The 27,856-nt window shown below is 39.8% G+C and overlaps 1 protein-coding gene across 7 annotated transcripts in view; it reads left to right on the plus strand.

Moving 5' to 3' along the window:
• EPS15 (epidermal growth factor receptor pathway substrate 15) overlaps nucleotides 1–27,856 on the plus strand; it is a 100,143-nt gene that overhangs the window by 3,930 nt on the left and 68,357 nt on the right. For all 7 annotated transcript variants that reach the window (XM_050961662.1, XM_050961655.1, XM_050961660.1 and 4 more), the window contains exons 2-7: nucleotides 10,345–10,386; nucleotides 17,667–17,756; nucleotides 19,202–19,249; nucleotides 23,557–23,652; nucleotides 24,440–24,505; nucleotides 27,089–27,214. In XM_050961662.1, coding sequence (XP_050817619.1) covers nucleotides 10,345–10,386; nucleotides 17,667–17,756; nucleotides 19,202–19,249; nucleotides 23,557–23,652; nucleotides 24,440–24,505; nucleotides 27,089–27,214 — 468 coding nt within the window. The remainder of the gene's footprint in view (nucleotides 1–10,344; nucleotides 10,387–17,666; nucleotides 17,757–19,201; nucleotides 19,250–23,556; nucleotides 23,653–24,439; nucleotides 24,506–27,088; nucleotides 27,215–27,856) is intronic.

Genomic DNA, 27,856 nt, shown 5'->3' on the forward strand with positions numbered 1-27,856 from the left:
TACTAGTTGAATGTGGATAGCTAGAGGAGATAAAGGGCCAACCTGATGAGAGCATTCGAGCTTTGAGAAGTTTGGCACCTTTCAGGGTTTAGACAAACTTCTGACTAATGTTTTCATCTTCTAAATGCATTGCCTGAATACTAGTGAGGATTTCCAATATTTGGAAGCCCTTGTATGGAGTAATGAATACTGTTGAGTCTCTTATTCCCTAGATTTCCTACTGAATAAAATATGTATTGGAACTACTTGGCTTCTCTTTATTTTGTCAGTGAGAAATTTATATTATTTTAGTTCTTGTAATTCTGAAGCGCGCCTATTAGGGGTCAGACATGCTATTCAGTACATGGGATGCAGCTGCTTTTGTTTAGCTAGGAGAGCTTTAAAGTCTCCTATAAATGTTTGTTCATTTACCAGTGCTGATAAATACCAACATGTGCTTAGCATTTCTAGCCTTTTTTTTTTCCGGTCTGCTCATGTGTGCTTAGTGTAGCAGAACTGCTCAGCTTTGTAGTTTTCTCACTCTGCCTGCACAGTTGGATACTCTTAGGAAGGAAAGCAAGAGATTATGACAGGAATGTGTGAATTCACTGGATGCTCACAGTTCAGTTATGTTGGGAAGCTGAAATCAAGTGTTGTAAAGTCACTAGAGAAGACATATAGATATCAAGTGAAACTGCCCTCCTGAAGTGTTGTTTTACTTTAAAATTTTATGATATATTTCAGGTACCAAAAAAGTTTATACGAAGAATGGAGACAGAAGAATTGTTCAGACACTAACTTAAAAATGTCTCAAGGAAGGGTTATAAAAGGATTACTCCAGTTCTTGTGTGGCTAAAGGCATAGGGCCTTGTGGCTTTTGGCAAAAGAGACATGGATGTACATTATAACCCCGTCATGTAGTGTGATTGCTTATATAGTTCCTGTGTCCTTCTACACATACAATGTGGTCGTTTGTCTATAGAGTTTATGTACTTCTAGTTATCAGAAAGTAAAATTTTGAATAGAAATGTGATGGATTATGAGAGGACTTTGGGGCTAACTTTTTTCAGTCTCTTGGATTCTTGTATAGTACAAATAGCAGATATAGGTTTACTCAGCTTAATTGTTCGCATCAGTTTTATTTGTCAGGTTTTTTATTTTTTTGCATTAAACGAGGTTCTGAGTTCATCACATTTTTAAACCAGAACAAGTTTCTTCAATGCAGATTTAAACCCAGGAAGTTAGGATGTATACAAGAAGGGCTGACAGACCATAAACGATAGTATTGTGAGGGCAATCCTATATATGAAATGCTACAATGTCATGGCTGAGTTTATTCTTTTTTTTTTTAAACATCTTACATAAAATTGCAATGTAATGAAATGAGAGAGTAAGAAACCAAAAAATATACAAAACACATGCAATGTACATGAGAGAGGAATGGGGACAATATCTAGTTTAATGTAAGTATAATCCAGAGTCCCTATATATTTCTTCTCCCCCCCCAACCCCCCCGGATTGTGGTCAGTGTAACCAGGAAGTTTGATGTTCCCAAACTGAAACCAGGCTGTTCTCAAATGGTTTAGCGTCTGTAACATCTCTGAGAGTTTTTCATCCTTGGTGTTAATAAAGTGCAGTTACAATATTTAAACAACATTTCCCAGCAATTAAATAACAGATTGCATTTTGGTGTCTAACTCAGAGTGACAGGTATGTTCTGTAACTAAAAACCTAAGCTAGGTTGTGGGAAAAAATATCAATTTCAGCTGTTAAATACGTAAAGGAAAAAAGCACTGCAAAGTCAGAGTAATTCAGAAATAGTAATAAAATACCTGCAGAGCACATGGATATATTTCTAATAAGAACACTGTGAATATAGTTTGGAGCGTAAGAGAAATTCTGGAACATATTTTGTTTCTACAGAACTGGTTTGCATGTAAACAGCTGACCTACTTGCTTGCCTTGCATTCTGAGTTCTTCTTTTTTTTTTTTTTTTTGAGGGGCATAAGAAGGAACTACCTCTCTGTGGATTCAAGTGTGCTCGTTCCCTCACTGCAGCTGACCTGCAGATGGAGTCTTACTGGTTCTTTAGGGCACAATATAAACGTTAATGATCTGGGGGTCTCGAAGGAATAAGTTGCAAACAAAGATCAAAGGTTTAAGTGCAAATCAGATTAAGTTTTACTTTGTTTTGATGACCTGAAAGCATTATATTTTTAAAACAGTTGCTCTTTATAACAGGTGTACAAATGACTAGTTCAGCAAAACTGTCTGTCTTACTCTGCTGTGATAAGGCAAACTTTAACCATGGCTGAGAGACCTAGGTTTGCTATGATCCAGGTTTGTTCTCTTTTTTTTATTGTCCCAGTGTACGTTTTTTTTAAATATACAGACACTGTGTGCTTTGTGGGAAAGAGCGCTTATAGATAGATAAGCCTTGTTTTCTTATTACTTTGCTTTCTGTAAAGATGTGCACAGGGTAAAACTGCGTGTGTATGTGTAAATTTAATGTTGGATTGACAGTCAAGGTAAGCCCTCCCATTGCACAACAAAAATGTTATGGATAGTGGCAGTTGCACTACTTCCAGCAATGTGCCTTAACTTGAAACTCCTGTTTTAGGGGCCCGTATGGCCCATTCAGTTCTTCGTTTCTCCACTGAAAGGAGCAAGATGTGCTAATTGTGATGTTGGTGTTAATGATGTGGATGCTAAGAACTGAAACTAAAATCTAATGTAATGTAAACTGTGAAATCACGTGTGACAAGGTTTTGCTTTGAATCAATGATTTAGAGGTGAAGCATTCTGTATTTAATGCCCAGATCTGTTTAGTTCTCTACACACTGTTCCCCTCCTTGGGTTTGTCGCCTAACAGCCTGTCTCCTTTTTCCCCCTCCTGCCCATCCCAGAATACCTCACTGCCCAGCATGCCTCTTTGGTTCACCAAGTGCATGTGCAGAGCACAGCTGGTTAAATCAAGGATAGAGCTGGTTCGGACATTTCCACTGATTCAGAACTATTGTTCCTTTTTTGCACGTAGTTGGGGAGCTAAGCTATAGATGTCGTCATAAAACAAAAGTAATTTGATACACCTATCTAGTTTTCTCAAAACTCATATCAGGGTCATGACAAATAAGGGCACTAATGTTTTGGCCTAAGCTTTCAGAAGTGACTAATGATTTGGGGTACCTCCAATTTTGGGGTAAGTAATGTTAAAGATATTCAAAAAGTTCTGAGATCCTACCCTCTGAGAATCGGGCCTCCTTTAAGGTGCCCTAGGATGGGGACTCGAAGATTACTACTTTTGAAAAGTAAGGCCACTGTTTAAGTTAAAGTTTAAACAGTGTCCTATGTGTGGTGTCTCTCTGGGAATGGGAGGAGAGGAAGAGAGAGAGGAGGAAACTTGGAGAGGGTCAGAACTGGTTATTTAGCTAGAGAAACACAAATGTGTGTGTAGTGGGGAGGGCAACATTTTAAAAAGGAAGCACTTTCAAATGTTTCCTTTGCAGAAGTTAGTAAATATTTTTCTTTTTAAAATGACATGGAAAATGTGATTGTCCTGTATATTGTGCCAATTTTGGAGACTATATTCCATTATGATGTGATTTTGTCCTACTTCTAGTGCAAATCTCAGTATAAAATTAAGTATGGTGTCACTATTGCATCTATAATTATACATACACTTTGTGGCATAAAACAGGTCTCTGAATAGTCTTGCTGAGTACAAACCTGAATGTGTAATTGTGGAACCCTTGGATACCCTTTACTGTTGGAACACATAAGCAATAGGTTTCATGTTAATATATTTCAACAAACTAGCTATGCCAGGGATGGCTAACCTGAGCTTGAGAAGGAGCCAGAATTTACCAGTGTACATTGCCAAAGAGCCACAGTAATACGTCAGCAGCCCCTCCATCGCCCACTGCTCTCAGCGCCTCCCGCTCACTGGCAGCCCTGCCAATCAGTGCCTCCCTCTCCATCCCTGCACCTCCCAATCAGCTGTTTCATGGCATGCAGAGGCGGGGGGGAAGAGTGAGGGCATAGTAGGCTCAGGGGAGGGGGTGGGAAGGGGTTGAGTGGGGGCAGGGCCTGTGGCAGAGCCAGGGGTTGAACAGTGAGCACCCCCCAGCACATTGGAAAGTTGGCGCCTGTAGCTCCAGCCCTGGAGTCGGTGCCTGTACGAGGAGCCACATGTTAACTTCTGAAGAGCTGCATATGGCTCCGGAGCCACAGGCTGGCCACCCTTGAGCTATGCGGTAACATGCACCTGAGGTAGAGCTAACCAGTCAACTTCGTTTTTCTGTATAACTCTCAGCCATGTCTCTCATATACCCAATAAATCTGCAAAATGAAAAAAATTGAGCATTTTGTTTTACTATTGGCATTAAGACTGTGTCATTTTTGGCAAGAGTAAGGGAGGACCTCTGCCGTTTGTCTCTTGGTGAAAGTGTTCTGAGTGCACTGTGGAAAACTGTGCAAATCTCTAAGGTTTCTTCCCCCACCATTAGAGGATAAAATAGCCACTTAAAGGAGATTGAAACAGGAGAGGAAGTTGCTGCATCACCCGAAGAGGAGAGGGAGCTGTCTGCTTTTAGTGAGCAGGAGCTGTGCTCACCAACACACTCCTTACTTTAATCCCTGAAAACAATATTGAAAACGTTAGAACTCAATATTAAGTAACATTTAGCCCACTTTTTCATTTTAGGTAGGCTTTCTAGTCCAGCATTGATTATTGTGGTGATATGGATGAGGGATTGCGTAACAAGAAATCAAAGCATGGTTAACTTGCTTAGGAGATGAAGAATGTCATTACACTGTCTAAATTCAGTTGTAGAAATGCTCTAGTGTATTATTCAGTAGGTGTACAGTTGAGTTATAGTGAAGTAGAATGAAAGTTTCCAATATTTTAAATGCACTGTATATATTGACATTGTTAAGGTTATAGTGAATCTTTGTTTTAAATAAAGTTTTCTGAATTGATCTGATGTTGAGAATTACCTCTGCCCTATAAGAGGATTCCACTGTAACTTTTTTTACCCTTTTGTATATAGCATAAAAATTAAATAAATGAGCAGAAAACAATAAAATGAGACTCTGATTAGAAAAATGCGAATGAATATATTTAGGAAAAATTAGTTCAAGACAAACATGGAAAATATTAAGCTGCCTTTCCCTAAGCTTACAGAGGACTCAAGAACATTGTGAGGGTGGGGAAAATGGCCTACCCCAGTCTACAATACAGTTCCCCTGTTTCTACCACTGAGAGGGCTTCACTGATACAAAAAAACCAAAACAACATTTTTTCCCCTGATGTATACAGAGTCTCTGAGATGATAGTGGACAGCAAACTAGACGTGAGTTGTCTATCATATGACAGCAATAAAAGCCAATCCTTCAGATATTTGTACAGTGTTCTCCAGACTTTATCCAAGCCACACAGTTAAATACTTGGCCTTTCCTACAAGCACCTGAAGGCTGAAGAACCCTCTACAAATATTTGAAAATTGTAAGAGTTGCAGGCAAAGTGGAATTATGTAGCATTATAAAAAGGGGGTCTAACTAGACTTAATAGGATGAAATTAGGAAGGGAAAATTTTAGGCTGAAAATCAAGAAAAACATCCTGAAGCGGAGCTGTTCTTGGCTATGGTATAGGGTAAGGGAAGTGATGGGAAACCTTTTATATTTAAACACTTCAAACTACACTGCAAAACAATAGAATAGAGAACTGTCCTAAGTTGCCAAAGAGAGAGAGGGAGGCTGACCTAATGTTTTTTCCCCCCCTCTCAATTCTATAAACCTGTACAGAGTTTTACTAGAGAGTGTAAATACTCTTTAAAACTGGTTGGTTTTATTTGGACTTACAGTTAATTTTGGGTGAAGATGCCTCAATTTTCATATATCCTTCACTTGTATCAATGAACCTGATTAATCAGTGCATCACAATGCCTGAACAATCCATCACTGTGGAAAAGATATCTCAAGGGGGAGAGCCACTGAGAAGTTAATTCAGAAGACTAGTATATCAGATCTCTTTCCTGAAGCTGAAAATGGAGTCCCAGGGAAAGGACAGAGAAACTGACTGCAGAGTTGGTTCTTTCTTCCACTTTCCCCCTAGGTCACATAAATGGAGAGCTGGTGCACTCATTGTTCTTTAGGGAATACTATTTGAGTGTTCTGGGTCTCTTTAAGCACTGGGGACAGTAAGTAGTGTTTGCTCATTTCTAGATTATGCAATTTTGGGATGTGGGTCTGAAAGTACTAATATTAATCTTGCATGCCTTCACGTGGAGGCAGAATATAGTATTTCAGTCTCACATTGAGATAGATGGAGAAAACTGCAAAATATTAGCTTGTTTGGTTTCTTTTCTTTTTTCGTGGGTAGATGGTGTTGGTGTTCCTTTACTTCCTGTTAGACAGAGACTAAGGGGGAAAAACTGTTTTAATGACTTAAAATACACCCCTGTGTAATCGTGGGGGTGATAGTGATGGATTAAAAACATGAAAGGATATAATGGGCTGATTGACTGAAGCCAGAAAGACAAAGAGACAGATGGCTATAAAGCTGGCCTTCGTTTCCTAGGTTAGGACTCTGTAAGGGCCAGACATTCTCAACGCAAACTGTAATCTTTGCAGGGTAATTACTAGAACAGATGTTAGTGTTAAAGTAATTCATTTTTAATGGAATTTACAATGGTATATTTTAATTTTTTATGTACCGTGGAATCTGACTATTCACACTGAAAATGAGTCCAAAGTTTCCACTCTGCAACTATATGTGCCAATTCCAGTAAAGTCAAGAAGTGTTACCTGGCAAAATTCCTAACTGGCACTGAAGAATTCAAAATACTCCTTACGATATATTGACACAAGGAAAAAGCTACAGTACACAGGTCATCATCTGTTACTCGCCTTTTTGCTCCGTATTCTTTTATGGGAAAACTATGAAGTCTGTTGCCAGTAAAATGAAACTGTCTTCCAAACTATCCACTTTCACAGGAAATTCCATTTTCTGTGGTTGTACTGATATATAATGAAAATGAGCCCCAAAATCGGAATCTAGAGAGAAATTTTATTGGCTTATACTATGAGTGTTGAATGAAAAGATTATTTTGAGTTTGTAAAGTGTTTGTAATTCCATGACCTGAACATGCATGTGTTTCCTGTCCAAGACTAACAATGGTAGGTTTGGCTGGAATAGTGTTTTGCTGAACAGAAGTATGACATTGTTTTGTAGTGCATGTAGGTGGCAGATTAATGGTCCCTCTCTTGGGGGAGAGGAAGGGGAGATGGGACCATTAATCTGAGTGTAGACTTGATGCCTTAAAACACTTTCAGTTTTGTGGTTTTTATTCTTTGCACTCGCTAGATAGTTTTGTTTCAGAATTCTGTTGGTAATTTTAATTGGTTGTATTTACAAACTATTTTAGGGTTCCTGTGGATTTGACCTGAATGAGGTATTAAGATGATTCAGAAGGATGTCTCTGTATTATAAAATGTTTACTTGAAGCAACACAAATGTAGCCACCCAGATTTTAGGCTTACTCATTCTGACAATGGGGTATTTCAGATCTTTAGAGGCAACATTTTAAGCTGTCTACTTGAAACTAGTTGTCTTTGACTGGAGAATATCCTATATGGACTACAAGTATAACAGCACATTTTTTAGCTGCAGCTAGCAAGAAAGATCCAATTTAGCTGTGATCAGTGTAGAATAGTGAAAACTTTGCACGTTATTTAGGTTAATAGAGAATATAGTACTAACCTCTCTACCCGCCTGTCATGCTGACCAATATTGTCTCATTGTTTACCTGTTCTTCCCATCTATCTGTCTCCATCTGTTTCTTGTTTTGTACTTGCGCTGTAATGCCCTTGAGGCAGGGACTGTGTTTTGTACAACATGTAACAGCGGGGTCCTGGTCTATGACTAGGGCTCCTAGGTGCTACAGTAATAGAAATAATACATTTTTGTAAACATTTTCAAATTTCACAGCAATGAAGTTCTCTGAGCATTAGTGCAGAAATAAACTAGAAAAGCACTCATCAAGCTGATAGAATTAACAAACAGTTTATAAATTGCTTGAACATGGTGTCCCTTGTTAGATATTTGCTAGCAGATTAAGTGGGAAAGGAAATTCATAGTAAATAACATCAATGATCTAACACCAATGTTCTAAAAACATTTCTTAAAGAAGTCAGTCTAGCAACGTCCTTTTGTATATGTTGTCTTAGATTCCTTGAGTAAGTTTAAAACTGACTAAGGAAATTTAACTTAAATCCTAATAGGGTATCTGGCCATAAAAAGATCTGAGGTAGCGTGATACTGGGTGACAACTCTGACTTTTGCTGCCAACACCTTAAATCCAAACCCAGTGGTCTGAATTCAACCCTTGCTACAAATAGTTGGGTTATGGGGGCGGGGGGAGAACAACAAATATTCAAATGTTAATATGTCAGTAAATAAGCATACTTTCCAAATAGTTTACTTAGTAACTCAATCATTTTAATTTATATAGTGTTCTCCAGTTGTCTATTTCCATTTGTTTTGATTCCTGAGCCTCACTTTCTGGGATAGCAGCAAAGAATCCTGTGGCACCTTACGGACTAACAGACATTTTGGAGCATGAGCTTTCGTGGGTGAATACCCACTTCGTTGGATGCATGCTACCACTCTGATACTTGACTTTCTGGGATATCATAGTCGATCCCCAATAGTGGGATTTCTGAACAAGGAAACTTCCTCCAGTCATCTGTTTCTGCTATGGTCAGGAAGAGTGGACTTTGCATACATTCTTCCCCAATAAACAGCAATGCACCAAATAAATCCTTTACTCTTTTAATCAATTTATCCTTCCAATGGAAACAACCCAGCAAGGCCCCAAATATTGGCTTACCACTGGGCCAAAGAGGCTACAGTATAAGGTGTTACTACAAGAGAAATAGATTTAAACCTAAAATGCCCATCTTGTAATGTACTGTAGTAAAATATTTCCTACAATTGTTTATGTATTTTTGTCAGTGTCCAATTTGTATGCAAGTTTAGAAGATTTTTAAATCTGAAATTAGAAATACATGCTATAATTATAAAATCTTTGGGTCAAGTCCTACTCACGTATGCACGTGTTTGAAGTTGCAAGATTAGTCATGTATTTGCATTGTACATGGAATTAATAGTATTTTTGGTTTGTAGTCAGAGGAAATGGTATTCTGCTTTCTTACTGATTTGTGTAGGTGTTAGATTTACAGTGTGGTCAGCACTCCCAGTTAAGGGTAGTAAATATAACCCATTATCCAACACAGCAACTCTAGATACCCGCAGCTGGCCAATGCCAGCTAAGTTGGGCTTGCAGGGCTGAGGCTACAGGGCTGTTTTACTGTTGTGTAGACTTTTAGGCTTGGGGTGAAGCCTGGACTCTAGGGTCCTGGGAGGTGGGAGGGTCCCAGAGCTTGGGCTGCAGCCTGAGCCTGTAGTCTACATAGCAGTAAAACAGCCCTGTAGCCCAAGACCCTTGAGCCAAAGTCAGCTGGCACAGGACAGCTGCAGGTATCTAGTTTCTGTGTAGACATACCTTTCAGGGCATAAACATCTAATAAAACCTACAGTTTTTTGTTCCTTTCTTCAGGATAAAGGAAGGGCAGTCCCCAAAACATAATAGCCCTCTCCGGCCTCCCCAGCATGTCTCGGACAAACACATACTAAAAAAGATCTGCTTTGCCCCAGAACCAAAAGTGTCACAACTCAGACTTCCTTGGTCTAGTAGGGGAAGTGAATTGAAGGCCTTTTCCTGAGAATATCATTTTATAGTTTGTCTTCATTGTGAAGTTAGCTCAGGCCAGCCTAGCACAGGTGGAGGATCCCCACTGTAAAACCCTGCCTGTGCCAGATCTGTGTAAATTATACCCACAATGGTGCTGTACTAACTTGTGTGCTGGGATAGATTTCTGTTGGGATATCCTGTAATTCTTAGAGGCGCATTTAAACTGCGCTACCCTATGAACTCTGTGTCTCTCATCTACCGTGGAGCTGGTGTCTGTGTTAACTTCCAGGTGGGGTGATTTCTTAATGCACACAGTTCTGAAAGTGAAAACCAGTAGCATTTAGTATCAAGACCTTTTAAAGAGAATGTTAAGGAATTCAGTCTGAAAACCGTAAAGTGATTCATCTGACTTCTTTGCTTCATATTCTGAGACCAATGCAGCTACAACAAAAGTGTAAACAATCTTATAAGTTGACAGAAAAAGACAGTTTAAGACATATATAAAATGTCTAGTTTTCCATGTTAAATTATGTAACTTTGATCATATAAAGTGAATTAAACTGATAAAATTATGCATATTAATCATATAATCTTATGTATCTTTCTTCATAGCTATCGAGTGCAAATCCTGTGTATGAGAAGTACTATCGACAGGTAGGAGTTTTTATTCTCTTGCTCTAAATTTCTAGTTCAATTAAAAAACTTCTTGTTGCCATATTCCTTTTAGAGGTGAAGATTGAATATTTGTGTCGGACTGTGTAGGGTGGGTTCAGTATTGTGTAACTTCTTCATGGAGTATCAAGGAAAATCACTGCAACCTTAAAATACTTTGTTAAAATGGTAAAGACCATGGGGCAGATCCATGCTTAAGGGCCCAGATCCTAAACTAGTTTGACTAATATATATTTTATTGTGATAGTTCCCTCAGTGATTTTACATTGGTGTAGCTGTGTATCTGGGGAATGTGAAAAATCTGTACCCCTGAGAAACCTAGCTATACCGAGCTAACTTCTGATCTAGACAGTGCTAGGTAGATGGAAGAATTCTTCTATCAACCTAGCTATCGCCTCTCCAGGAGGTAGATTACCTGCATGGATGGGAGCATCTCTCATTGGTGTAGGTAGAGTCTGTAATGAAGAGCTCCAGTGGTGTAGCTGCGCTGCCGTAGCATTTCAAGTGTAGAAATACCCTAAGTAAACTGTAGGTTGAACTTGTTAAATGTTATAGTTCAATACAATCTCAGGTAAATAGAGGAATGCATCATCAGCAGGCAAGTACATTTTTTCCTCTTCATCTGATATATGTCCTTGCAAATCAACCTGAAATGAAGTTGGGTTATCAACTGCCAAGTTGATGGCTTGTAAGAATGGGGACAATTTTGGTTTATTTAATTGTGTTTTGATATGAGTGAATTAGAGGTTAAAATAAATTGTTGCCATCATCTGGCAGAACTACTACAGACCTCCTATTAAGAAACTCAGTCCTGAGTATGCTTCAGCTGCTGAGAGGAGGGAAAGAGCTGATTGATTCCTACTAAGGTGCTCTTTGGACCTTGCTTAGGGGCTCAGTCTCTTCTATTAGCCTCTGATTAGTAAGTATCTGATACATTTCAAATGAAGTCCCCTTATCAGCTGGAAAGGGGCAGCTTTCTATATTTTTCTGCCTCCCACCTTCCTCTCCCTTGGGTTGGGGGATGGGTCTCCACTACTGTACTTTCCCCCCAGACTCTGTATTTTGGATCCAATAGTCAGAGGTTGGCCATTAAAGGGAAAGAGGTTCACCACGTTGACAGGAGCAAGGATGGACCCTGACGTCAACTTTAAGGAGATGAGGATCACATCTTTGTCATAGCTGAGTCATACTCCCCTTGTCGGCCCTGTATTGAGGGACAAATCCAATATGTGTACATCTATATGAGTTGAGTCATGGTACTTAGGAGAATTTGATGTTACTTGCAAGAATCCAATGTCATGGAACGCATGAGGCCCTAAGCAAGACAAGAGTCATTGTCTGCATGTGTTACATTGACATGGGAAACTTTTATGTTGATTTTAACATCAAGCCCAACAACAGCTCAAGCAAGAATCTGAGAAGTGGATTTCCTAGTTTTTGTCCTGGGGCTTGGAGATCAGGTGGACATGCTTGAATGGATCTCCCTCTGAAGTGGGGACATTACATTTGAGTCCAGATGCAAACAGCATAATTATTCTCTCTTCTCAGTTTTTAAACTTAGGCTATACTGAATAACCTGACTGACAGACTTTCTGCAGTACAGTCAGCTGATTTACTAAGACTGTGCTGTTAAATGGTATCAAGATTGAATGCTTTATTTGTAAGCTCATGGATGAAGATGAATTTCTTAATGATTCGTCACATGTTCAGAAGCACAAACTGAAAATTTGGGAAACTGCCTAATGTCCTGGACTTCAGAGACAGCTCTTCAAGTGAAGCCAGAGGAGCATACATTAAGAACCTGAATATTGTTAGTCTTTTGCCTAATGTGGAAGAGTTGCTTCAGATTCTACCCTGTCCTCCTCCTCCACCCCGTTCTTGAGATACGTGCAGAGCAACAAATCAAACTACCCCATATTCACTATGAGAGCTGGGCACACCTCCACCATGCATATATCTATAATTCCTGGCTGAGTCACTCATGCATATCTGATCAAATTTAACTACAACATCTTTGGCATGATATGGTTGGGTAGAGCACCAGCCCCTACTCATAAACTTCCTGGCAAGTCAAAGACAGGGGAACCTTCAAATGTGACATCACTGTCAGGCAGGTTGCTGTCCTGGCACACCTGCTTACTGGCTCGGTCCAACAGGTTTTTATGTCATTGTCACCAAGAATAATGGTGGAATGCATTTACTTGAAAGATTAAGTTCAGAAAATAATGTCAAATGCAACTAAGTTTGTAGGATTGATGTGAGCGTTGCTTTTTTTTTTTTTTAAGTGATGTCTAGCATTCCCCAGTCCTCATTTTGTCTTTCTCATTTGGTGCTGATAGATTATCCTTTAGCCTTACATATCATAGTAGCAGTAGTTGAGAGGACTCAGCTGAGTTGAAAACAAGGTCATCATTTACTTTTCCTCAAACATTTAATACTATCACAGTGCTAAGGAAACCTCCAGGAAAAAAGATTTCATCCTATGTAGCATGAGTTGTGAAATGAATATGGTCTATAACCTTGGTTCAGTAATAGTATGGAGGTTACCTAATTTCATAATATTAGATCTAAGGTATTTTTCAAGAATGTATATAACTGAAATCAAAATAATTTTCTAGCGTGTTTTTCTCTTGTTTCTTCTCTTTTTTTCTTTTCTCTTTTCTTTTCCTTTTCCTTTTCCTTCATCCTGGCTTTGATCAGTGTATCCTCTAAAATACAGCTATCTGACTTCTTTTCTCTTAATTCAATTTGTGTAAATATATTTTAAGCATTACTTACAAAAGATTAATTACGTTGATACAGAGCTATAGAGATCCAACAATAAGTTAATAGGAAAATCCATTCCAAATGGAAACTAATACAATATGGAAGATAATACTGTAATTGGATAGCTTCTGTTGATCATAGTCTGAGTTATTGAATTTCGGATCTCTTAAATATGATTACGGTATATAAAGCTACTTCATGACATACAGTACCTATTGTATTTTGGCTTCCTTGAGGGGTTTACTTTGGCATTAGTGATAGAAGAATCCAAAAATGCTTTTTAGATCTGTGAAACCAGCAGCTGTTCTGAGATTCACATTAGGAATCTTGCATGGGAATCCCTCACTGAACTTGTTCTCACAAGTGTTCAGGGCAAATGGCTCCCATTAGTGAGATGTAACTTTGAAATTTAGAAAGTAAATTTTTTTAACCAAATCCATAAAGTAATGTGATTCAGCGTAATATTTAAGCAATGTCTCTGAGCGCCCAGCTGAATTTTTTTTTTTTAAGATCCGCTTTCAAGTACTAATTTCTGCGTTCTAACTAATTTAAATGAGCTGTACCTTTCTAAATCTAAAAAATTCCTTTTTAATATTATTGAAGACAGCTTTGGTAAACTTGCTCTCAGGACTCTCAACTCGAAAACAGGGAGAGCAAATCAGGGAAGATGGTCAAGACAGCTGAGCCATGCAGCCAGCAAGTCCCAGCAATCTGGCCACCAGGATCATATAGGAAACTGCCTTAAACTTGACCGCTATAACAAATAGTAAGTTTTCAGTCTTCAAGTTTCTTCAGTTGTTTGTCGACCAACTAACTGAAAGGAAAGGCTGATTTCAGAATAAGCTAACATCGGGGAACAAAAAAGTAGCAGTGTTGGAATCAGCTCAAATAACAGCCACCTGTCTGCAGCTCCTCAGAAAGTCGCCTTCCTAGAGGATAAAGTTGAAGATTTAAAAATAGACACTGCTGACTCAATATGGCTCTGGGGTTTCCCTAAAAGTGGAAAAACACTGATCCAATAAGCACTTTCCTGAATGGATGCCAAAACGACTAGATTAGGTTACAGATAGGACCCATTGGGTATAAAATGGGGCTGTGTTTGACAATACAGTTGCATGTAAATTATAAGGAGCTCGCTGATTTGCCCAGCATACTTAAAAAAAAAAGGTGGGGGGGCCGGGGGGGGGGAGAGAGGCAGCCATAAGCTTGCAAATGTTATACCATCCTACTAAATCCCTGACTGTTGAACCCACTATTGTAAGAAATAAAAAATACTGATTATAAAGTGAGAAGCTATTTAAAGTTCTGCTAAAAACTTTATTCACTTTCGGACTCTTACTAAATCACAGTAGTTGTTTGTTTGCTTGTTTGTTTTTTTGCATACTCTAAAAATCCTGCTGATTGCTAGAGAACAAAAAGTACCACTAGAAGTGGAAATATCAACAGATGAAGGTGAACCTGCTCCCACGTACCTTCCAAAAGACAGCTATCCAGGGCTTTTTTATCAAAGCTTTTGTCAGTGAATTCTAGAACGGTCTTCAGGAGTGTCTAGTGCTCTGAATACCTCAAATGTTCTGTTACTTCCTTGAACAGGGAGAATTGTGCAATTTCTGTTTGCAAGACAGTGTAATCATACTCTTGGTTTAAAAGAAAATCCAAAAGACTATAGATATTTACCAATATAAGCAAGAACATACTAGAGAAAGTTCAATAGTTTGCTTAAAAAACCCTATCTGTAGCATCACTTCTCACTAACCATTCTCAATTTATTCCAGAGAGAGCTACAAATCATAATGTTTAGTGAACATTACACTTCATTGATCAACTAAACAATGGATTTAAAAAAGCCTTTCTTTAGGATTATTAAATGCCTTCTCTGCTTCTGGGATTATCTTTTAAAGTATTGGGCAAGTTAAATTTGGGACATTAATTGAATTCCATCACTCACCATTCTTCAATTTTCCATTTTCATATTTTATTTGAACAGCTTCCGATCAGTCTTTGTCTTTAAAGACTGGCTGCAGGCCAAAGTGTCCTCAGTTATATTTGTTTTGCTCTGTCCTTTGTAATGCTTGTAATAGCTGTCAAATCCTGTAGAATTTCAGGGCATTACTATCCGTGATAAAGAACGTGAAGTTGTTGTTTTTGCAGCCTTTCTTTGTAGTAGATGGCCCCTTTCACCAAAAATCTCACTAATATTCAGGTTACTCCCAGTCCCAAAGGATCTGTCACTGACTGCATGTTGGTTGTACTGTAGTCTCTTACCAAAGATAACACTTATAGCCAGTCCTGTGATAACCTAGAAAAAAGGAAGTGTTGACAAGATTAAAGCAGGCAAACACACACATACAAATGAGTTAGCCCTAGGTTGCAAAAGGTAATAGAAGCTGCTGTAATATGCAAGCTCTATATGTTTTTTTAGGGATAAGCAGCTTGGGGAATCCCTCGCTTGTGCTTGGAAATGTTGCCCTCTCCAAAATCCAGTCAGCATAATGATGATGATTTCTCCTTGACAGGGATTTTTATGCACTCCCTCTAGTGTTCAAGTTATGATTGGATGAGTGCTTTTGCACATGTCCTCTTCATGGATGTGGGGAAGCAATCAGTGAAGTCTTTGTCCACTGATGTGTTCTGCAATGGTTTGGTTGGTGTCTATATGCCTTCTTTTGTTGGGGAGTAGATGACATTTCTTGTGACAAGCTAGTATTTCACATTTGGTCATGCTTCTCCCCTGACTGCGGTGTTTTACAGGTTTAGCAAACACTTTTATGGTTACAGAGCGAACACTTCAAATATTACCTTTATAAAAATGGGGTACAGATATTATAAGTTACATTTAATAAATGCAGAATCCTACAAACATTTCATAAAGTCTAAACACATTCCTATAATTCTGATATCATTTTTAACAATACTAATGTGCAGGTGAGCCAGACTAGTTTCCAGCTCTGCATTTGTCAGTGTTCATTGAGGCCCATGGGCCTTGGCATAAGCTGGCATCTGCCCAGCCTCACAAAAATATGCATCCGTCAAAAGAACATCAATAATTGTCTTGTCACAGATCAAACAAAAGGAAATTTTAACCTTTTCAACTTGAATTTTTGTAACCAGGCATCTATAATTTCATGTGTTTGTGAGTTTCTGCAAAGTAGTAAAGTAGCACATTGCTTTCAGTTTATTCTTTACAATCTGATATATAGCTATGACATTTTGCTCCCTCAGGAGATTAGGTGACATCCTGTCCTAGGAACCTCTCTGTAAATGTGAAAGAATGCAGTCCTGTACCTCAGTGTATTGTCAAAATTATCATTGACTTGCTGGATGTACAAATTACCTCAGTTTCCTCCAGGAGAGGAAAAGGCTAACTCTAAAAGCCAGGATGGCCGAAGACCAGTTGACCATTGCAGACTTGTCCAGGGCTTATTAATAATGAACTCTGAACTACTCTATGAGGATTCCTGTATGTACATAGAAACCAGATATTTTGTAGGCATAGTTTCTAAAGGAGAAAATCTACAATTAGGAAGAACTGATAAGAACAGATTCAGGTCGTGGTCTGACCCAAATAAGATTTCTACTGTACAATTTCTTCTTTGAGTATTACTCAGATGTATACTTGAAATCCCATACCTTCTGCTGGAGACTTTAAAACACAACCATAATCAATGACAGAAAACTTGAATGCTACTCTTAAAGCTTTTATTTGTAAAACAAATGAATGAAGTATTTCATATTGGATGCATGTTACTATCTTCCTTCATTTCTGACTAGAATTAATTCAATCTATATTTAAAATAAACTGTGAGAGGAAAGGTGATCTAGTGGTTAGGTTGCTAACCTGGAACTAAAGGAGAGCTGAGTTGAGTTCTCTGTGTATCTTAAATGTAATGAAAGCTTCATGTTAGCCATTTGATTTTAAACATTCAGTATTCTAATTCCTGTCTGACTGTTCCTTTTTATGTTGAATATGATAAAACTGAATCTGTTGTGTGGTTAAGTTCTTGGAATGAAGTCTAGTACCTTTTTACCCTGCTTGTCTGTCTGTCTGTCTCTCTCTCTCTCTCTCTCTCTCAAAATATAGTTTTAATAGACTATAGTAGAAGCATTGTGATAAATTATTTCTCAGATCTTCTCTGTAAGTCTTAGTATTAAACAGATTACAAAATGTATGTATGATCATAAATAAAAACGAGTGTAATAATATTTAAGTCCTTAGTATTAACTCTTAAGTACGAAGTGTGCATAAACTTAGCCTAAAATGTTAACCTCTCGGGCCTTGACAGTGAAATAATGGATTCATTTTAGCACTCAGTTTAAAATGTATCAGTTCTAATGTAAAATGCATTCATTTTGAAAGGAAGCTGTTGAAATACACTGGAGAGAACTTAGTCACTTTAGAATAAAAAATATATGCTCTCTTCCCTGGTAGCCTAATGGTGAGGCAGGTGTATGTTGCAGCAACTCAGGGCGCTAACCTGTGATGGTATCTTTTGCAGGTTGATTCTGGTAACACTGGAAGAGTGGTGGCTTCTGATGCTGCTGCTTTCTTGAAAAAATCTGGGCTGACAGACTTAATACTTGGAAAGGTATTACTTATGTGATGAGTAATATTACGCCTTCAATTAAGCTGCCTTTTGCTGTTGTCAGTTTCCTCTCCGAATTGAAATACTAGTGTGTATATATATTTTATAGTATCATTTTATATACATAATTTGCTTTTATATATTGCACCTCTCATCCAAAGTACCTTAAAATCACTGATACAACCTCTGTGGATAAATAGTATTGTACTTACTGTGCAGGTTATGCTATGAGGATTAGGGTTTGATCCTATAAAGTACTAAGCACTCTGAGGGTGCTCTGCACTTCCTATATAGTATGTTACCTGTGACCATTATAGCCAGTAAATGACAGAGCCCAGGTACTTTATTTTAAATGGTAGAAAATATATATTCTAAGGACATTTTGGTCATTTGGAACTCTAAAGTGCATTTTATACTAGATACAAACCTATATCATAGAATTGTATTAGGTAAGTTGTGCAGGCACTTTAATTATAAAATGTGACTTTTCTTTTCCTTAAACTATAACTGATCAAAACTTTCTATAATACATGAAAAATGAGGACAGAACAGTGGCATTAATTCCATGATTTCTAAACTATTAACAAATTTGCAGCTAGCCTAAAAATTGTCATGTGGTTGAGTAAATAAATTGAACTATGAGTTTGTTTTAAACATTTAATTTGTAGACTGTAACAGATTGTAAAACTTTATATTTACATTTATTTTAAAATATTGAGCTCAGTGACCTTAATGTATTTCTCTGTGCTGCTTTGTGGGCTTCCCAAGTTTGATTTTCAGCTTTGCTCTTTCAAAGAATAAGGAATGCGATTCTTGGATCCCCAGTTGCTTTTTAATCTTCCAAGACTTAAAATTGTTGGGTTTTTTAGGGAAATTTGTTATGGCAATATAAATAAAACATACAATACCCCTTGCACTAATGTGGTGTCCAAAAGGGATTTTTTTTGCCTTGAAGCGTATACCTTGTGTACAAAGGTACGTTAAAGGTTTAATGGTAAATTACTGGGTTCTGTTTCCTTTGTGTATTTAATAAGAAATAATTAGGCATGATTAGCAGATTGTGTGGAAAGTGAAGTAAAATTATTGAAGTAATGTAAAACAAGCAAAAGCTGAAGAATGAAACACATTGGGCCAAATACTCCTTAACACTCTCTCTTTCGCTGGCTTGCTTGGTGTTCTTTGAAAATTGGACAAATCCAGTTAGCTAATGGATTCAAGTTTCATTATCTCTGATGTCTGCTCTTCAATTTAACTGTTAGTTGCATAAAATTATAAGAGTATTTACATTTGTCAACATAAATGAGTCATTATTATGAAGAATTTGCAGTCCTAGGATTAGAGATTTATGCTTAGGTTGCATTCCCTGTCTAAGTAGGATGAGGATTTGTCAGTTAGCAACATTTTTTCTGGCACAACTATAAAACTTTTTAAAATTCTTTTTTAATTAGATTTGGGATTTAGCTGATACAGATGGCAAAGGTATCCTGAACAAACAGGTAGGATTATTTTAATTGTTTCTTTAAGGGAATAAGTTTGTTTGGATGATAAATGTCTTGTTTAAAATATTAGCAAACAGATTTTTGAAAAACTAGACTTCAGCGAAATACAGAATTTCCTTAGGAATGCAGTAGTTTGTTTTGTTAGAAACAAGGATCAATGATTTTTAAACCTAACTCTTCCAACAAAAAAGCTCGTATTTCTAGTTTGAATGTCACCCACAATGAATATGAAAAACACAATTCACTGGTGTTGATTTCACCATTCCTACTTGGCCTCAGTGTCACTATACAATATAATACATTGAAAACTGTGATGCTATACTCAGGAAGAACTTAGTTCTTCGGTCAGTGTCTCTGTGGTTGCTTTTTTCTCAGTGTGCTAGTGCCCCCTACGCCTTTGAGCAGAAATTTCTCATAGCAGTATCCATTTGGCCCACACATGCATGGTAATCAGTCATTCTTGTGCCCCCTCCCGTTGTTACATAGCTCTATGGGGGCTAACCACCCTCAGTTCCTTCTCAGCCTGAGACGGAGCTTTAGCAGTTGTCCTGCTGTGATTTCCTCAACTCTATTTTTTTCTTTTACTGATGGTTGGTAGTAGTGTTAGTACTAGCTTTCCATAGTTTGTAAATACTTGTGATACAGCTTCTTTCTTTAAAAAAAAGTTTCATTTTCTCTACGTAGTATTTAGATTGTTTCTACTTACTGAAATATAATGCCTGGTTCTCCTGGCTTCAAGCGCTGCCTGTCTTGCTGGAAAGCAGTTCTGGTCCGTGACAGACACTCACACTGTATCTCTTATGTTGGAGAACTGCGTGTTCCTCCAGAATTGCAACTTTTTGTCTGGCATTGAAATCAAGAGCCAGAAAAAATATAGAGAAAGCTCTACCTTCTCATGGTGGAGAGCTCTCTACATCTGGCCTCCAAGCCTGGCCAAGGGCCCCGACACCACCCCGCCTCCCACACCCCTCCTCCCAGTTTGTCAGTCCCCACACAAGCTGCTGCCTCGGAGCCCCACAGTTCTAGGGCATCTAAGAGGAAGACTGGAGTCCTCTCATAAGCCCTTGAAAGAACATACCATGCATTCACCAGATAGAGCACCCATCTCTAAAAAGCTGAGGTCATCAGTTTCCTCAGCCACCCTGGCACTACAATCGGGTACTGTTGAGCTTCCTTATCCAAGGCACAGCTAGACTGCAAGGTGACAAAGCCATGGGACCAGAGACCATCTGGACTGTTATTGGATCAAGGTGACAAGAAGAGCTCTTCCTCGGTACTGAAGAAGCCCACTCGGGCTCCTATCATGCCTCCCTTGGAGCACACAAGACCTTCGGTACTGTCAGCAACTGCGCTTCCCTCTGAGCTCCCAATCCCTGTGGTACCATACATAGGCCATAGCCAGCCTCAGCCACAACTACTTCACCTCAGACTTCAGCTTCAGTACTGATTACCCTCGCGGTACAGCAGGAATTCCATTTTCCCTGGGACCTGGCTGTATCTGAGACATCTGATTCTCTGCTTCTGAGCTCCAAAATGCTGTTGGTACCGAGAACATCTAGCTTGTCTGACCTTTGCCCAATACCAGCTATTACCTTAGACCTCTCCTGGTGCTCCACCATTCCTGAGTGAACTTGAGGAAGAGGATTCTGATGATGACCTTGCCTCTGTCTCCCAGATGTCAGTTCAAGGCTCTCCTCCTCACTCCTAGAGAAGTCCTTTCCCACACACCTCTGCTGAAGCTGCAATTGTTCATAGCCCACATTTACCACCAATGCCTTGCTGGTGTGAGTACTCTTGGGTGCCTCCTCCCATGCCCTATGCACCTCCTCCCTGGCCATATTGGGTGGCTTGTTACTAACAATTTTCTAGAGCATTAAGTGCCACCCGCCATAGAGAGACATCACCTACTCCCTCCAGGAGGCTAGAGCCAGTGAAAGGATCTCCTCTATGGCCAATATCTCCTCTTCATCTCTTGATGAAGCAGTCATGCCTCCCACTCCAACTCCAGCAGTTTCTTTTAAACATTTTCCAGGACCTGGTCAAGAGTATTGCAGATTCCTCTCAAGCTGGTTAGAACCTCATCATAAGCTGTTCAACCTCCTCCACTCACCCTCCTCAACCTGTATAAGCCTTGCTTGTTAGTGAAGCACACCCCAGCTTTTATTATGCCTACATGCAAAAGAGCAGATAAAAAGTAGTATGTCCTAGCAAAGGAATCAGTTTTTATTTTCCCATCCTTCCCCTAACTCCTTGGTAGTGGTAGGCAGCACCATGCTAAATCCATACCTCGTGACAAAGACCACAAGTGCCTGGATTTACTAGGGAGAAAACCTTACTCCTCAGTCTCCCTACAATTTAGAATTGCCAATTGTCAGGCCTTGATGGCAAAGTACAACCATAGAAACTACACCAAGCTGACCTCATTTGTTGACCCTCTTCCAGTACAACACAGAGAACAGTTCCAGGTAATTATAATGGAGGGCCAACTTCTTGCCAGGACATCACTACAAGCCTCCTGTGACATCGCTGATATTTCTGCTTGTTCAGTTGCTACAGTGGTGGTGACAAAAAGAGCCTCCTGGCTCCAGCTCTCTGGATTCCTGAAGGAGGTTCAGAGTACAGTTGAGGACCTTCCTTTTGATAGGTCTGAATTTGCGCATAGCACAGACTAGTCCCTGCAAACATCAAACGACTCTAGAGCGACCTTGCATTCACTTGGTATCTATACTCCCACCTACAAGAGAAAACTCAGCAAGTCTCAGATGGCCCAGAGATCCCACCCCATCCAATTCCCCGCCTGCCAGAGGTCATATGAGCCACACTAGAGAAGACAGAGATTTCAGAGAAGGAAACAGTCCTTTTCTCAGCCTTACTGCAGTCTACCTCCAAGAAGTAATTTTGACCGATTGGTCAAGGGTTTGAACTCCTCATCCTCATCCTCTTCTGCTGCATTGATTCACCAGCCTTCCTCCCTTAGTTGACTACCTCCATTATTTCACATGAGCCTGGGAGTTAATTACTATGGACAACTGGGTTTTGGAGATCTCCACAGGTTACACCATCCTCTTTACTTCACTTCCACCAATTAACACCCCTTCCCCATCCCTCTTCAGGAGGACCCCTGTCACAAGAGCAGGCTTTATCAAGAAATAGACTCTCTCTCTCTTACGCTTGGGAGCTGTACAACCAGTCCCCATGCTGCACAGAGGGAAGATGTTTTATTCAATGTGCTTCCTGGTACCAAAAGAGAGTGGAGGTTGGAGACCCATCCTAAACCTGAGACTACTCAACACCTATGTGAAGGCACAGAAATTCAAAATGATGACACTTGTAGTGATAATTGTATCACTAGAGAAAGGGGATTGGTTCTCAGCACTCAACTTTCAATGTCCATATTTCCACATTGTTATCCACCCATCCCACAAATGGTTTTCTGCTTTATTCTTGGCCAGGATCACTTCCAATACAGAGTGCTCCCCTTCGGCCTATCATTAGCCTCTAGGGGCTTCTCAAAGATCATGTTGGTGGTAGTAGCACAGCTCCACAGGAAAGGATGATTGGTTGCTGAAGGGTGGCTGCAGCATTTTAAGTGTAGCCTGCCCTTAGTAATGTTAAAGAATCAACTGACACATACTGAATAAATCTTCAAGCAAATGTCTCTTAAATTTGAAATTATATCTGACAATACGAGATGGTCCTCCAATCCAGTAAATATATGGTGATAAACAGGCAGAGACCAAGGCATGGAAAGAGAACGGCTTATGGAGGACAATATTTTCATCTGAGAACACTTGTCCCACCTTCCTGCCTCATAGCTTAATCTGTTAAGGCTGTGTGTTGCCCCTCAAGATCGATTGCTATGTTGTTTGAGCCCTTTTTGAGGCTATTAAGGTATTTCTGAAGATATTGTTGTACCTCCCATTTCCAAGAATATATAGTGTAAAAAATTAGTCCTTGTTATCTCTCTCGGCATGAATGCACTAAAACTCTCTTATCTTGGTGACCAGAGCTTCATTCAGTAGAGCATTCCTTCCTTGCTGCACCGTTAAATATTTTGGCAGACCTTTCAATAAAGTGTTAAGGTTTTCTAGAGTTGTTAATGTGTAATGATTGGTTATTTTTAATGTTACTGTAAGTCATTTGAAATAAATTAAAGCTTAATAATAAGTATTAGTTTAACAAGATGAATCCTGTTAAGAAATGTGCCAGTGTAGAAGAATTGTAAATTGTCAGCTCTTCAGTTGAGTTTTTAAATTACTTTTGTATAGTAAATCCTTTAAAAATTTTATGTTTTTCCTCCATAGGAGTTTTTTGTGGCTTTGCGACTAGTGGCCTGTGCACAGAATGGATTGGACGTTTCCCTGAGTAGTCTTAATTTGCCTGTTCCTCCACCTAGATTTGTAAGATCTTTTTTTATTATTTATTTGTTTTTAAAAAGTATCAGCTCAGTAACCTTAAGTACTTTAAGCTAATAGTTGGGAAGGTTTAGTGTTTTATATGCAGCATCTTCACTGGGCAATCTTAGTGCTATTGAAAAATTGAAAAATGGACTTTTTGTGCAACAGTGAGTACATTAGTCTAGCTCTGCTGGAGATTTGGGTTAAAATCCTGCGTGGGTCACAAGAGAAAATGTTAATTTAGACCATAGTGAATAATTTTTGTTAGCATTGCCGTTGAACTTTTTCTAGTTTTAAAAAATCCTCAGACAAGGATGTTGAAGGCGACCATGAAGTTGCACTTAGAAGACTGAGTGGGAAAGCTTCCATGGCATCTGGTCACACTGTGGCCAACTCTGGTGCTGCTATTCCCTCATTTTCATGAGCATCAACTACATCAAAAATTAAAAAGTGAGATTTGTACTGCTTATAACCCACAAGGTGTGTAACAGTCCAGTTTTACTATTTATTTTTCTTTGGATTGTTAGAAGTAGAGATGATTAAAATCTGTTTCTTTTTCATTGAAGGAATATGGTACAGCTATACATTAAGGCGGGCTTTAATGTTACTTTGAGTATGAAGAGAACATGCCACTTTGAATTTCTTCTTCTAAATTATTGTTCCTTCATTAGTTGATTGATTTAAAATGTGATTATGGATTGCAGGGCCCATTCAGATGAGTGGAAAAGTCTTGAAACTCAGTTTTCCCTTTGCAAGTAATATATTTTTTGTTTGATCTGTTTTCCATTAGACTGATACTGGTAGCCCATTACTAATCAGTGGAACAGCATCAGCCGACATCCCATGGGCTGTTAAGGTATGTTGAGAGTTGTAGCAGCGTCCCACTCACAACGGATCTTCCTGACTCATCTTCTACCTTTGGAAATCAGTTGTACCATTTCTGCAATGTCTGGAATGCCTTAATTTCAGATCGTTGTGTTCTAGACACTGGAATTGGATACATCATTCATTTTCAGTCAATGCCTTAAGCTCTATCCATCTTCCGCATCTCTCTCACAAAAATATACTGCTTCAAGAGGTACAATCTCCTCTTGATCTAAGAGCTCTAGAGGAGGTCTGTCCACAGCACAGGAAAAGGTTATTTTATTCCTGTAGCTTCCTCATCGCCAAAAAGATGGGGTGTCTGAGGCCTATCTTAGATATAAGGGTACATCTGCACCGCATCTGGGAGCGTGCTGCCCATCTTGGGTGGATAGATGTGTTAGCTCTACCTAACCAGGGATAGCATGGGCAATGGCTTGGACTGGCTGCCCAACATTGTCTCCATTTCAGAGAATTGAGTTCATTGGAGTTGGCTCGACAACATGAACTGCCTGTCCACCTTAAGAAAGGTTCTGTTCCATTTTAACCCTGTGCATTAGGCTAGGCTCACCTGACAACGAGATCCTGCCTCACCTTGCTTAGACAAATGGCTTTCCACATGGGTCTGAGTTTGCCTGCGGTCCCAGCAAAGCTGATTGAAGTCCACGTATCACCCAAGCAAGCATCTTCTGGACAGGCTGATTCACATACCTGCTCAAATCCTAACGTTAAGCTGGTGCGTGAGTCTGGAAAGCGTCTGCAAAGGGGGTATTTTACTTGCTCTACCCCACCTTCACTCTCTTCCTGTGAGAAACTTTAGTGATGGACATATCCGCTATCAGCTGGCTGAGCGCACCTAGATGAAGTATAGACTCATGGTCTCCAGAATCAGCCTTATACATGTCTTGGAACTGAGGGCTATAATTCATGTATCCCAAGTCTTTCTGCTGTCTGTCATGAGCACTATATCTTGAAAGATAATGGACAGTATGACCACAGTGTGTTACTTCAACTAACAGCGTGGAGCAGTGTCAAATCTCTTGTGTGAGGAGGTGGTGCTGCTTTGGAGAAACAAGAAGAAATGCAGCTGCTTCTGTTTCAGGGCTGGTCAGAACCTGAATTCTGTGATGGATGCATTCCTGCTCCCCTATGGAAAGGAATTGGAGCTTCTATACATGTATCCTCTGCTCCAAATGATTTCCAGGATTATCAGAAAGCTAAAGCAAGAACAAGCCAGGATGATTCTCCTAGTCCTGGCCTGGCTGAGACAGTACTGGTCCTCAGATACGTGAAGCTTATTGATTCAACTTCCAGTTACCTTGCATGTTAACCAGGACATATCACAGCATTACGGCCAGGTTCCCACACCTCAACCTGTGCATTCTCCACGCAAAGGCATGGATGTAGAGTGGCTACTATCAGAGAGTGTGTTCTCAAGCAGTTAAAAATATGTTAATCAGCAGCAGGAAGCATTCCGCTAGACAGACTGGTTACCCATCCGGGCACACCATCATCAGTTGTCTCCATCCACATTGCAGATTCAGAACGTTTTAGAAGAATCAGGCATTTTTCTGAGCTAGATAAAAGTTCACCTGGCAGCCATCGCTACCATTCACCCACCTATACAAAGGCAGTCTGTGTTTTCCCACTCTATGGTTGAGAGGTTTTATAAAGGATGTGAGGGTTTATCCACCATTAAAGCACTAGTTTACTCTTGGGTTCATTCACCTGTTTGTTTGTTTTTTCTTTCCCCTTTTCAGGTTTTAAATCACTACATTTTGAGCTTTTAGCCTTCTGCTCTTTTATCAGCTAGAATAGCTTATCCATAGTAGTCCCATCCACTGGGAGAGCGACAAGCTTTGGTGGGGGGACCCCCTAACACAATGTTCTATAATGTTTCCTTAAGACCTCATCTAAAATTCCTGTCAAAGGTGGTATAATTTCTTCTAAATCAAGTGATACATCTACTGAGTTTCTTTCCAAAATCTCAGTCACAGGGATAAAGAGAAACTATGCACTTCAGATGTCTGTAGAGGTCTTTCATTCTGTGTTAATAGAACTAAAGACTTTTAGGTCCTCTGCAAGACTCTCTCTAGCATATGCAGAAAAAATGAGAGGACCGACGGCAACACTACAAACTTTCTCATGGGATCTCCTCATATATTAGGACTTATTATGACCTCAAACACCACCACCACCACAAATTACTGCGCATTCTATCAGTGCCCAAGCTACCTCTGAGGCTTTCTTGAGAAGTGTTCCAGTCAGAGACATTTGCAGAGCAGTACCTCTAGACCATATGCACGTTTGCACAACATTACACAGTTGTTGAAGCACCCAGAAGAGATGCTAATTTTGGAAAGAGTCCTTCAGTCTCTGTTAAAGTAGACTCAGAGTTCCCACCACCATAGGAGCACTGGTTGGGATGCACCTAGAGTGGGATAATACATGCACAAGCACTTGAATAAATGGTTACTTACCTGTACAGTACTTGTGGTTCTCTTGGGTTATGTGTGCTTTGTTCTAAAAGTGTTCCCATTATCAATATAATAAATCTGTTTATCTTTTACTCTCTCAGCTGGAAGAAAAGGCCAAATATGATGCTATCTTTGACAGTCTGAGTCCTGTGAATGGATTGTTGTCAGGAGATAAGGTGAAACCTGTGCTGCTAAACTCCAAACTGCCGGTGGATGTCCTAGGAAGAGTAAGAATATCATTCCAACTAAAATTAGTGGGCTACTGACTTGATTTTTTTTTAATAATAAAGATAACTGTACTAATTAGAGAAATGTCTGGGTATTCAGGTTTAATATCTTGAGTAATAAAAATGCAACTGATGAGTAAGGATACATTTTAGTCATGGGTATTTTTAGTAAAAGTCATGGGCAGTAAACAAAAAATCATGACCTGTCCGTGACTCTTACAAAAACTAGCTGTGATTAAAACTTGGGTGTGGGGCCATGCCTGGGGCGGAGGGGACCCCGGGGGGCTGTGGGTACTGGGGGAGGAGGCCCAGACCCCACCGGTGCTTTGGGAAGAGGGCCGGCCAGGACCATTGCTTCCCGGGAGTGGGGCCCCGCCGGTGGTCAGGGGAGGGTTGGTGGGGCTGGCTGCGGCTCCCTACTCGGCTTTACATTCCTAAGCGGCAGAGGGGCCGGGGGCTCCAATGCGCTGCTCCTGCCACAAACGCTGGCTGCCGCAGCTCCCATTGGCCAGGAACAGTAGCAAATGAGCGCTTCAGGGGCAGGGCCTGTGGGCGCCAGCAGTGTGTGGTGCAGAGCTTCCCCCCCCAACCCCCCACTGCCTAGGAGCTGAAGGGCCTTGCCCAGTGGTAGCTAGGGAGCCC

This window comes from Gopherus flavomarginatus, chromosome 7 (assembly GCF_025201925.1).
Source record: "Gopherus flavomarginatus isolate rGopFla2 chromosome 7, rGopFla2.mat.asm, whole genome shotgun sequence".
NCBI lineage: Eukaryota > Metazoa > Chordata > Testudines > Testudinidae > Gopherus > Gopherus flavomarginatus.